This window comes from Nuphar pumila, chromosome 6 (assembly GCF_984573655.1).
Source record: "Nuphar pumila chromosome 6, dmNupPumi1.hap1.1, whole genome shotgun sequence".
Taxonomy (NCBI): Eukaryota; Viridiplantae; Streptophyta; class Magnoliopsida; order Nymphaeales; family Nymphaeaceae; genus Nuphar; species Nuphar pumila.
The window spans coordinates 111,007,362-111,021,446 of NC_143254.1; the positions used below are offsets into that span (position 1 = coordinate 111,007,362).

General features: G+C 34.4%; 1 protein-coding gene across 1 annotated transcript; it reads left to right on the forward strand.

Moving 5' to 3' along the window:
• Nucleotides 1-6,039: 6,039 nt before the first annotated feature.
• Nucleotides 6,040-7,064, forward strand: LOC149835711 (aquaporin TIP3-1-like). Its single transcript, XM_090009638.1, has 3 exons — nucleotides 6,040-6,166; nucleotides 6,297-6,544; nucleotides 6,681-7,064. The coding sequence occupies exons 1-3, from the start codon at nucleotides 6,040-6,042 to the stop codon at nucleotides 7,062-7,064; spliced, it is 759 nt and encodes a 252-aa protein (XP_089865764.1).
• Nucleotides 7,065-14,085: the final 7,021 nt, after the last annotated feature.

Below are 14,085 nucleotides of genomic sequence, written 5' to 3' on the forward strand. Positions count from 1 at the left end.
ACAGAATTGAACTCATGCAGCGCCTCAAGTTTTTTGTGTTGGAAAGGCACAGTCTTCTGCAATGCCACCTTAGAGCTACCATAAATTTTCATCTCCTCTTCCATTATTGCACAATGGCATACAAGGAACTCAACAAACAGCTCCCCACGTGAACCATCAATATGACAATGCTAAGCCATGACAACAATCAACTATGACATGAAAAGAATGACAATAAGTACATAATGCAAACCACTTGCAAAGGAGTTGCAAGAAACTAAGAGGAATAAAGGTAAATCCCGAATCATAAAAAATTTCATCCGAAGGTATAAACTGATTGCAGAATTTGTTGATAGCATATTCTATGAAACAAGTAAATACAGTATCAGCTGCCTCAGGATCACCATATATTTGCAACTCAGTACACAATTTGTATTAAGACCAATTACCATTGGATGCCAAAGTTGAAGCAATCTATGAAAGAGAATTAATAAGGTAACGACGGACTTTATCTTAAAAGTCAAGCCACCAATGAGTTCGTGTCATGCATATCACGCTTCAAAAGATACGAAGGCCATCTTGAGAAGGCACAAGTTCTCCTATATGTAGCAGCACACAAATGAATACTTGATTTAAATTATCATTATTCTTTATACAATCGTAAAGGAACAAGAAAACGGAAAACATTGAGGAAACTGGCATGCAAATATAGGATCCACTCATTTTCAAGATGGAAAAAAGTTAAAGTAGGAAAATGTATAAGGAAGGATTTTCAACAGTATTAAGATAAATTGGTATGCAATGCTCTTAAGTTACCATAACATGGCACATAGATGAAAAGATAGTAACTACAGGATAGATGTGCAATGCATGGGATTTGTTGAAGACAAATCAGAGAGCCTACTTGGTCTGCCATGTGGTTGACAACTCACTACATATTGTGTATGTTGTATTTTTTTCTTAAAGATTCTTATTTCATTCTTTACATGAGAAAACACAGAAGAAAAAGGAAAATAACGATAGAATGTTACGGACTTCCAGTCTATGTGACTCAAAATTCAGTTTGGAGTACATGGTTAATGTGCACAATCTGAAAACCAAGTTTCAAGCATAAAAAAATTGTAAAACTTTGTGAGTTGCCTCACCTTTATATTGAACCTACCAAAACCCAGGAGGATTGAACCTTAAGAAAAGTAGAACTGAAAAAGGAAGTTAAAGGAAAAAAATAAAAGCATGTGCCTGAAGGAACCGGGTAAGAATATCTACATTTGCTTCAGCAGCAGCAGCAGGAGTGACATTTCCAGATGCAAAAAATGACCCACCAAGGATGACCACTTTCTTAACCTTGCTTGCAAAAGATGAATCACTCTTGATTGCCTATTAAAAAAAAAGCAGAAAGAAAATAAAACCATGAAGTCTTTAGCAACTGTTTATCAAAGGAAACCTTGTGAACCAACTGCAAATATTAAAAGATAAAAAAAGCAAGTAGAAAATGCAGCAAAACAAACTAAATAAAGTGAATGGTCATTATTATCAATGCCAAATTTGTCAAAAGCCCCAGTGCAAGAATAAATATTTCACAAGGGTATTCAGTGACCTTGTGAACTAAAAATTGACATGCACTTCTGTGAATTTTATTTTCCTTAGGTGGTGGAGAAAATGTGTTCCCAAGTCCATCAGAACCATGAACAAAATCAGCAATTCGAGGACTTCCTCGCTGTCCACAAAACGATAATATTGGAATCAGGTTGGAAATTGTTAAGAGTAATTCCTTGAAACTTTTTGCAAGAAATAAAATGCATCACGGAGATGAAAGAAGAATCTCATATGGAGATCTCAACAAGCACTATCTTCTGTTAACCAGTGTAGTTTGCACATTCCAATTGTGAATCTTAATGAAGTCAACAAATTCCTTCATGAATAGAGGTTTTGAGGCATTCTAACAAAAAAAAATAGGGTATACAAAACTAATGGCCTCTTCAAGTGGAAGGGTAAATCAATGTCTGAGCATGGTTTCAAAGTTCTCTTACTAATCAACCTTTACTATTATTTATAGGAAATGACACAAAAAAATCTCAAGAGTTAATGTGAAAACCAACAGAAAGATGATGATTCACTTTATGCAAAGAGGAAAAAAGCAAGCACAATGTTTCATATCAAGGGAAACAAGCCAAAAAACGATGTAGGCCAACAACAATGCTATCATGACCAACGGGGCACAGATTCAGATCTCATTGGGGTTCTCCCCCAGATTCACACAAAAGAACTAACCTTAAGTGATTTTGTCCTCAAGTATTGTTAAGGAGTCTAAACTAATTGTTGGTATCATCGACAACCCACTTGGGGGAGAGAGAGACAGAGTGAGAAAGAAAGGGTCAGACTGTCACTCGATCAACTGTGTTTCTGTGAATGCCCGATCCTAGAGGAGATAGCGATGCCAAGAAGACGAAGAGCAGAGAAGAGATAGTGATGTCAAGGATCTTGTGTGGATGCTCGATCTCAGAGGAGATAGTGATGCCTGTGAGAGTCTAACCCTGCTTTAGCTACACAGGGCGATCAGGTGTTCGACAGCGGCGAGGGCGAGCGGTGGGTGTCAGGCAGAGGACAAGCGACGGATGTCCTGCATAGGTGAGGGTAGGGGTGAAGTGTAGTGGCAGAGGGCGAGGAGAAGACGGAGAAGAAGGGGTTTCGAGATAGAACGAAAAGAAAAAGGCAAGGGAGACCACCATGACATATTAGGAATATTTATCGTCTTTCACTATCAGCGACGATAATTATTGTCGTCAATAAAATTAAGGATAAGTTTAACATGATCATTTTTATTACAATTGATGTTATATTATCAATGATAATTATCATCATCAATAGAATCAAGGATAAGTTTATAGTGTATTACTAATATTAGAGATAAGTTTAACATTATCGATAGTACTTATTATCGTTATAATTACACTATTGACAATGATAATTGTCATAGTCAATAGAATAAGCAATAAGTTTAAGTTATACTATGATCACACCATGAGCAACGATAATTGTTGTTGTCAATAAAATTATAGATAAGTTTAAGTTATAGTATGAACGACGATAATTATTGTCGTTACTAATATTAGGGATAAGTTTAACATCAACGATGATATTTATCATTGTTGATGTTATACTAGCAGCGACAATAATTGTCATCACCAATAGAATTAGGGATAAGTTTAAGTAACACCATGTCCACCGAGAATTATCACTGTCAATAAGATTAGAGATAAGTTTAACATCGCCAACGATATTTATCATCGTTGATGTTACACTATAGGTGATGATAATCATTGTCAAAAGATTACAAATAATTGATATATTATGATAATTATCGTCATCATTATGTTGATCATTTATAATCTATTGCCAACTTATGAATAACAATAATTATAGTCATCAATAGATTACAAATAATAGCATGTTTACGATGATAATTATCATTGTCTATACTTCAAAAAATATAAAGAATAATTAACAATGATTACTTATCATCGTATTTAAAAGGCGACGATAATATCATCAACACTATTTAGTCTCGGCCATCTTTCGTGTGTTCCTATTCATATTATCGACGAGATAAGAGCAACGACATTATATCATCAATTATAACTATTTTTACTACTATATTGTTTATCATTGGGATTAATTTATTATTGATGATGATAATTTATCGTCGTCACTTTTATGGTCGGTAATGACATGTTTTCTTGTAGTAGAGTATTTTCCTCTCTCATTACATACATACATATGCACACCCATATATATATAGTACTCACAAATTGCTTAATAAAACTTGAGTTTTTTTTGGTAAATATGTCTTCAACAATGTGACCTCCATGCTCTATTTAATAGAAATTGACTTTTAGAGCGCTATAATCCAATATGTGTATAGTTTTTTTTCCAATGCATCAAATTTCGTTGACACAAACATGTTTTTTCATAAGTTAGATTAAGTAAAAGCATCTTGCATCATGAAATTTCAATTAGATCATATGTACAATCAATTGTAGCAACTCTCTCTCTCTCTCTCTCTCTCTCTCTCTCTCTCTCTCTCTCTCTATATATATATATATATATATATATATATATATATATATATATATATAGAGAGAGAGAGAGAGAGATTGTCTAACCAAAAGAAGGCCCAAAATCTACAACCGATGATAATCAACAATGTTTCTTCTCCAATGATCAAGTTTTTTATTGATTGAACTTTACATATTAGATTTTTATTATTCATTTAGTAAGCATTATGTTTTAGATTATGAATTTTTGATATGTAGATGCGCTACAAATCGACAACCCACAATCTTTGTAACAAATATTGTGAGATTTATAAAAAAACTCACGATAATATCGCAAGAAATTGCTTGAAAGTTTAAAATGGCAATTTCTCCTGAGATTTTTAATCCATGACAAATATCGCGGTATTTACCATTTTAGTAGATATTTATTATGAGATTTTCATTTTTAAATGTGTTTTATTTATATTTTCCTATAAAATTATTTTTTATATTTTTAAATTTATTTTTTATTGTCAAGATGTTGCCGAAAAAAATGTGAGATTTATGAAAATTTTCAAAATCTTCCGAGTTTTTTACTCCCAAGATTTTGCCATTTTTAACTTTTGTCACTATTCCCATAATACTTTGTATTGTAAAGTTTGAAATGCATTATGAGCCATCGTTTTTTTATATTTTAAAATATATATATAAATAAAACATATTTTTTATTAAATAAATTATAAAGAACAAATATATAAGGTCGGCTTGTGAAACACTCAAACATTGAATGAGAGTCGTCCGATTGATTCTAGAGTTTGAACCTTCTTTTGGTTGGACAACCCCTTTCATATATATATATATATATATATATATATATATATATATATATATATATATATATATATATATATATATACACACACACTAATGAAGATCTAAAACTAATTATCGGCTCAATTTGATTGCATAAATATGTTCAACCTATCTAATTTACTGAGGATTGGACCTTGAATCATATATTTTTTATGTAAAATAAGACCTTTTGAATTGTAAAGTTTGGTATATTGGGGGTCGTTGATTTTTAAAGCTCTTCAAAAACTTAGCTACATGTAATAATAATATGATTCAAAGCCCATTTCTTACTAAACAAATATTGTACATCATGCCTATAGGGTGTGATTCATAGCTTCATGCTACATGCGGAAAAGCATTTCTTCGAAAGCGGAAACCTCTTCACTTCTTTTAAATGAGGGAAAACTTTAAACTCACGTCCAAAATATGAGAAACTTTATTCTATTTAGTGAAAAGTTATTTTTTTTATTTTTTAAATGGATTCTTCATTTTCTTAAAGTTTCTCTCCTTCGTCTTGCCACTTTCTCCTGACTTCTTACATTTTTTATATTAAAAAATTTTAACTTTTTTTATAACAATCTTGCATGTTGGTTTTATATCATTTATATTTGTGTTCATGTCGTTTTTTATTTGCTTCTAAACTTTTTAACACTTGGGTTCCTGCTTCTGCTTTAGCTTAGCGCATTGCTTCTCGTGTCCATTTTGTTTTGTTTTTTAACTATATCATGATCTACAAAAATAATAAAAGTATGAAATTATGAAATGAAAATATTTTTACTCAATAAATTTACTTTATGTATATATATATATATAGAGAGAGAGAGAGAGAGAGAGAGACTGAGAGATTCGTTGCCGTGCATAAACAAACCAGCAGGCTATGAACAAAGAAGATAAGAACAAGACGCAGCTAAGTGTAAGTAATGCAGGTTATGTAGCTTACACCTTGTCACTACGTGTCGTGCACTTGGAAGAGGCAACACCCACATGTCCAAAACATCTCCTACCCCCCATCTCGTTTTAAGCGTACATGCGAAGGCCCTCGCCTTCCCCACCTCTCCCCCTCTTCGGCCTCTGCATATACACTCGATCGAGGAGCCGACCCAAGTTCCCTATACACCAAGATCAGCGGCCGGGAGAAACACTTGATTGCAACTGATCTTCCAAGGCTTCAAACATGCGCCGGTTTGCGGTTGGAAGGGCGGATGAAGCCACCCACCCTGACACCATGCGTGCTGCCCTGTCCGAGTTCATCTCTACCCTCATCTTCGTCTTCGCCGGTGAAGGAGCCGTCCTCGCTCATGGTAAGACCCAGCGTTTTGCACGCATTCAACTCTAGACCAGACTAAATGCTCGAAAGAGTAAGAATAAGATTTGGTTTTCCGACTTTGTAAATAAAGGATCGTCTTTTCGTGGTGATCGATTTATGTGCAGATAAATTAACCAAGGGAACGTCTTCCATGGCGGGGCTGGTGGGTGTAGCATTAGCCAGTGCCCTGGCGCTTTTTGTTGCGGTCGCCGTTGGATTCAACATCTCTGGCGGCCATGTGAATCCGGCCGTCACCTTTGGAGCTCTTGTGGGTGGTCGAGTTTCCCTCTTCCGTGCGTTTCTCTACTGGGTCGCTCAGCTTCTGGGTGCCATCGTCGCTTCTCTCTTGCTCAGATTTACAACCAATGGCATGGTATGTTTACCTTCCTAACCAAGCGCCTGCACATACGCATATCAAAGCACTGGGACTGCACAAACACACAGAAAATCGCTGCACGTTGTAAGAAATATGTCCGTTTATCTTGAACTCGCATTGCTAATTGTTACAGAGACCGTATGGGTTCTCGGTTGCATCCGGTGAAGGAGAGTTCCATGCGTTGGTGCTGGAGATAGTGATGACGTTTGGGCTCGTCTACACGTTCTATGCGACGGCCATTGATCCAAAGAGAGGGCACCTGGGGACGATCGCGCCGCTAGCCATTGGCCTCATCGTCGGCGCCAACATCCTGGCTGGTGGTCCTTTCGACGGAGCGTCGATGAACCCGGCCCGTGCCTTTGGCCCGTCGCTGGTGGGTTGGCGGTGGAGGAACCACTGGATCTACTGGGTTGGGCCTTTTATAGGTGGGGGGCTTGCTGGGCTCATCTACGAGTTTCTCATGATCCCTACCGAGCCACCGCGCACGCACCAGCCTCTCGCTCCGGAAGATTACTAGACCTCCATGCACCACCGTGTGGAGTGCTGCTGTACATATTTACGTGCCATCGTGACTACTCTCACGAGGAATAAAGCATATCTCCTATGCTTCGTGGTGTATCTTCGTATTCCGTTCCTTTGCTTTTTCTTCCTTGGTCAATACAATGATAAGCGTGTAATGCATGCTTGTTGGTCGTGGTGTCCATAATCAAGTATCTAGTTTGATTTTATTGGATTCGTACCAAACTGTAAAATTACATGTCATGGAGATATCCCTCGGGAACCGTTGGATCCGATGGAAAGGGAAACCCAGTTTACAAATTTGAATGCAATTCTGTGAGCGTTGGCATAGTGCAAGATGTGGTCAGATCAGGTAATATGTCAAAACACGAAGTTTCGGGAACCGTTGGATCCGAGGGAAAGGGAAACCCAGTTTACAAATTTGAATGCAATTCTGTGAGCGTTGGCATAGTGCAAGATGTGGTCAGATCAGGTAATATGTCAAAACATGAAGTTTTTGGGTTTTGAAAATCCCACCGTCCGTGGCCTGGCCTTCTTCCAAACAGTGGGACCCACCAAAAGTGCTGATGTCATCATTACACACAGCCAAATGATAAGGACGGTGGTTATCTCAAAACACAAAAACTTTGTCTTTTGGCATATCATCTGATCCGTGTGCTAGCCCTTGTAATTGTGTGCATGATGAAAATGATATAATTAATTACGGGTTTAGGCTGGATATCTGACCCGATTTAATAGATACAGTCAGATCCAATAAAAAGTTTAAAAGTCAGCCTGTTCATGTGCACCACCATGCCATGGTTGTTACTTGGCTGTAGCCATGAATGAAATAACCCATCTGCTGTTCATAAGTTCATAGGTAGTATCCCTCCTAATGTCTACTGCTGTAATAACAAAAATCACTTTATGTTTGTGATAAATTCACTTTGTCTGTTTGTTCCATGGACTTTTTACGTTAGTATGTTATTCTTCTTCATACTTTCCTACAATTTCACTTTGTCTGTTTGTTTTCATCTTTCAAATATTTTCTTTAAGATTTGTATGTCTATGGTGCAACTATGGAAAATTTTCTTTTTCTTAATAATTTTATTTCATTGTTTTCTCAATATGTCAGTAACTTATTAACATCTAATGATTGTTTCCCTACCAGACGCTCTTCATTCATGCAGGCTATGGAAGACCATCTGTAGGGTTCTAGTTCTACTGGTGTTTTTACTAGCAAAGTTGAAATTGGCAGTTCAGTCATTCACTGCTATGAATATCATGTATTGTGCTCATATATTGTTTAAATTAATGTTCTCTAATTTAGACTTGAAAAGCTTTTAACAAAATCTTTTGTACCTATGGCATAAAGGTCAAAAAGGTGGTTTTATATGTACCACCACTCTTAACATCAATTGCAGCTTTTATTGGGACATTTGATCAGCAATGACTGGGTGTTGTGCACTATTAGTATTTGCATGTAAATTTTTGCTCTGCCAGGTGGGCAGCTATCTCATTTGACCTATTTGCATCTAAATTTCTATATAAATTGAACAAGAGAATGAGTTCTATGATTTTTAGATTAATAACGTATCCTCTTTGTTGATTTTGTGAGTCAGTTTTGAAAGTTCTAGTGGTTCGTAGTTTTGGTTTAAAGAATGGCTGCTGGTAGAGTGAGCAGTTCATGATTGGTGTGTGTGTGTGTGTGTGTTGCGAGAGGTGCATGTTTTCTATGTTTCAGATGGTGTTGGCAGAGCTTATAGTTCTGAACCTGGGAGAAGCCTACCAACCCACATGGTGTCTTATTCTGCTCAAGGATAGGCCTCTGTTATTGCATTGTTATCGTCGACATGGACTATTTGGCGATTTCTTATGGAGAGTTGTCTTTCAGCTCAGTTTAGGTTTATATTCACTTCACATCAGTTCATTCTATGGAGGATGGAGGACATGCTTTAAATTGATTTAGATTCACCCTGCTGTTTGTAAGTTTGAGCTAATTTTTTTTCCATACCTTTGTAAATTTCTTTTTCTTCAAAAAAAAAAAAACTGTAGTTGCAAATCCAAGTGTTCTGCTCATTCTGTTCCATCATAAGATTTTTACACTAGTGTTTATTTGACTTGATGATGATTTTCAGAACATAAAAGGTTGGATCCCTCATCTACGGTTCCAGATCCCATCATCATAATTGTCTAGGCATGTTAACTTGATGAAGGGTCTCAAGACCCCCTACAAGTGACCAAAGTTTTTACTCGGTTCAAGTGGCACAAGAAAGCAAACTAACGAGACCATTTGGTTCATTCCCAAACAACTCAATTTGAAAGGACATAGAGGCAACTTAGCCTGCTTTCCTTTAACACTTGCATAATTGTGTTTGAACATTGTGTGCCATAGTTTAAGCACACATATAAAGTTTTGAAGAGCTTATCAATTGCTTCGAGAGTTCTACAAGGAGAAGAGGAATGAATCGACACTCACCGGTTGCGACTTAGTCCATGGGTGACTCAATGAGAGTCCAATGACTCATCTAAAATCTCAAGATAAAAGTTTAATTAACAAAAAATGATCGTACCGTATGACTATGACTAATTTGACACGTTTTTCTGAAATATCTTACAATTTTTGCTATTCTTTTTATATCCAAAATCACAAATATTAGGTTTTAAAAGTCTTTTTTACCTTTTAAACATGCGTACTTTCTCTATACTGACATCAAAATCTTGCATTGTTATAGTTGAAAAGCTGAGAGAGAGGCTTATAACTTTTCTGTTTTGAGTAGTTAAAACCGAAAACTCTTTTAAGGCTCCTGAAGCCTGCAGAGTAGAACAGGCACAATTGTGTCTTTTCAGTTCTATTTAGTTCAGAAAATCAAGAAAAACAAAAAAAAATAATTTCAATTTCATCAAGATCACTTTGATATCATGAGTAGTTGGGGAGAAACTTTCTCTAAAAAATAGACACTTTGGTTATTCCAGTCTTCTGAACATGCTTCTATTTCAATTTTGAAACTCAAAAATGGAAATCTTAGAGGGGTTTTTAGTTTTGACTCAAAACATGAAAATTATAGAAATATATCTTTTCAAGGGCTCTAAAAATGCAAGTTTTTAACATCGGATAATCTAGATATGGATATAAGAACAAAGTCTGTTTTACAGAAAATATATTATGCAATTTTTTGCCTAAATATATATGATTTTTTCCTATATATATGAATTTTATTTTAAATATATGTGACTTTCCTCCTATATATATGATTTTACTTTTATATATGTGATTTGTTTTCAAAATATATGTGATTTTTTTATTCATCCTAAATATGTTATTTTTTCTTAAATATATATATATATAGGGAGTGTTCCTCTTATATATAGAGAGAGTGTTCCTCTAATATATATATATTTTCTTAAATATATGTGATTTTTCTCCTAAAAATGTGATTTTCTCTTAAATATGTGTGATTTTTTAAGTTTAACAGGATGTTTGCACCTATTTTTATGTGAACTTAGATGTTTACGAAGTTTTAAGGTTTGGGTTTAAATTTTTATGCAAAGTTTCTCATTTTATGTGGATTTTCTCATATTATGTGTATATTTTTTACGAAAATTCTCATTTTATTAGGGCTTACTCATCCTCGTGTATATTTTATGTGAACTTTCTCATCCTTGCATATATTTTATTTGGACGTCTATTCATCATTTTCCAGCGAATCAAGTGTCATTGAAAAGGTATTTTTGTTTAAATTTTTTTTTTGAAATCCTTCATTTTATTAGTTGAAACATCGCCTAAAAATAGATTGTTCTGTTGTTCCACTATGTAGATTTTGTTTGTATTCCAGTTTTGGAACTTAGAAAAAGAACCTTAAAGGGGCTTTCGATTCTGATTCAAAATATGAAAGTTATAGCCCTGTGTCTCAACTTTCCAACGTCTATAAAAACACAAGCTTTCGACATTAGGTCAACGAGATACAAATATAAAAAGAAAGATTATTTTGTAAAAAAATCACATATTTGAGAGAGAAAATCGCATATATAAGAAGTTTGCATGTGCGAAAAGTAAAAAGGTCTTTTCAAATTTAAATATTTGTGATTGGGTACATGAAAATAATATCAAAATTTGTAAAGTATTTTAAAAAATATGTCAAATTTGTCATACAGTACGACTAGAAGGCCATCCAAATGAGTAGTTTCACTATGCAAAATCTCGGTCAACTGCGTCAAGTCTGCTATATAAAGACTTGGCCAAGTCACTCAAACTTGATGGACTTCTGCTAGTGTTCTTAACCTAGTGCCTTAATCAATGAGTCAACCAATTCCTTGTCAGCTTAATTACTTGCCAGTAATATACCATTTTTAAGCAATTCCTACATTTTAATCTTTGGGTTTTCACTCTTCAACTACAAGACCAAGATAGGGTTGGTTTTTCATTGTTCAACTATAAGACAAAGATAAGGGGGGACGTCTATTACATGTGGCCATAGCCCATGACTTACATATGATCATAGTGACAAAAAGTTAAAACCGACAAAATATAGGCAGCCAAAAACTCGCAAGAAATTGATTTTTTTAATCTTTAATCTTGGCAATAAAAGATAAATTTTAAAATAAAAAATAAATTTATAAGAAAACATAAATAAAAAAATTTAAAAATAAAAAGCACAGTTTTTCATGATAAATAACCAGTAAAAACATAAATATCGTATTTAAATCATGATATTTATGTTTTTGACAAGAAACTCATGAGAAATTGAAAATATCACAAAAAAAATACCGATTTTAACTTTAGGGTATTTTTTTAAGGCTATTTTAGCAAGATTTTCTTCATATGATGCAAGGCCATTGTTGATGACTACTTGGTAACCATTTGACAGCCCTTCCTTCCGAGCAACTAGCTTTGAAGTACAAAGTAAATGGCCCAATATGTCCACATACCGTGGTTCAGCCTGAAAGAGTCCCCATATAATATTGAATCACATTTAACGAGCTGGGGATGTTAAACAAGATCTTTGACTAAATAATAAACAAACTAAGATTCATATACGTGTCAAGCATATCAAGAATCCAAAGCCTCCGTGTTTTGATTGGTACCTTGCAGCCTACGCAGTTACTAATTGATTTGACAATCATGAAATGCTCTAATGAGAAATTAGACCCATCTTTTCAGGTAACTGAAACGAAACAACATATGCTTATATGTATGAGATCTTTCTTTCATTCCAACTTGAAAATCCCCTCGGATGAACTACAATTGAATAGAACATCCCATTGCCTTCATTGTAGATAAAGATCAACTCATACATTCAACAAACATGGATCCCATCATTTGAAACGGGATGGGTTCCAATTCCATCATATATTCAATCCAGTCAACCAATCAACAACTAGATGGTTCTGCTCAATGGTTATGATTGACTTCATGATGGAAACCATTTTATTTCAAATGATGGGATCTATATTTTGCATTCAACTATGACACAAAAGAAAGCTGAAAAAAAGAAACTCGATTGACATTTAGAGCAATTATAAGTTCTTTTTCAATATTTTGACATTTAGAGCATTTACTGTAAATGTTAATGTTTACTGATTAGTTTTTATTAGATAATAGAAAAACAACATAAACATCATTTTTTAGACTAAAAAAAAATGTACTATAAATAGTCTTTATTCATCTGTATCCTTTAATTTGTTCTATAAAATATTTTTAGAGTCTTTATGAATCTTTCTAGGTGTTGTACCATTAAAATAAGTGATACATTCATGTTAGATTTAAATGAGTTCACATACAAACATAACAAATAAACCAAACAACATGTGATATACTCATTTTACTGACCATCAATATTTTTTTTTAAATAGAAGCATTTCACTATATTTTGACCGCTGCATACTTTCTTCATTCTCATCATTATGTTTTCATTACTAATTGAAATTGAATATCAACACGTACACGTAAGTACTATTGGTTGTATACACACATAACTCGGGATGTTAATAATTATACCTCAGCTACCTCAATTGTGTCCTTCCTTGTGGGTGGAGATGAAGGTGGCATTAAAGTCGGTGGCCTGAGATTGCAAGTCTTTCTTGTGTCATGTTTATATATAATACATTTCGTGAGATACCTAAGACATACACAACAGACATGAAATATTGAAGTAGTTCATTGAAAAACACTACATAAATTACAAAGAAGCAATTCAATAAAAAAACACTAGTTAAATACTTTTTCAAAGTATGAGAAGTCAAAAAATAGAAAATGGTCAGCATGGTCAAAAATCCTAAAGAATGCAAGAGTGAAAGGAAAGGTCATCATAGAAACAACTCGAATAAACATCTACTATCGAGTATTACAAGCATTGGAAGGAAGGGATCCAAGAGGAGTTGTCTATAGACCGGTTACATACTTGATACAATTTTGATAGGATTAACAATACTTATAGTTATTGTAAAGCACATTTTTTGGTTAAAAACATAAGACAATTAGCGAAATGAGGAATGGCCAAGATTTGAAAATATCAACCCTTAGGCTGACACCCATTAACATAAGAGTGATTTTTTGTATACATAAAACAACAAGTATTTATACAAATCACAACATATAACACCTATAATTTTGTTTTAGTTTTAACTTTTAAATTTGGGTTAAAATCAGTTTTATATTCAGGCAAAATTCGAGAGTCTTAGTTGACTGAATTGTATTTTAGACTCAAACTAGGTTTCATGTGAGGCTCAGAGGAGTCACGCCCAACTTAGTGGGGTGCCAAGTGTGGCCATGGTGCCCCACAGGGTTGACTCATGGTTTTGGATCTTGGATGAGTTATGTTAGGATTCAAATCTAGTTTGGATTCAATGTTGTTTTGGATCTTATGTTTAGATATGGATCTTTAAATTAATTTTGAATTTGTATTTCTCTGTTTAGTTTCTAGATCCTAGGGGATTGGATCTAGATAAAACTTTTAGATCTTGATGGGTTTTAGATCTAGATCAGGTTTTTAGATCTGGATCATTTTGGATCCGAACCCAAGTGAGATCCACTCCAAGTT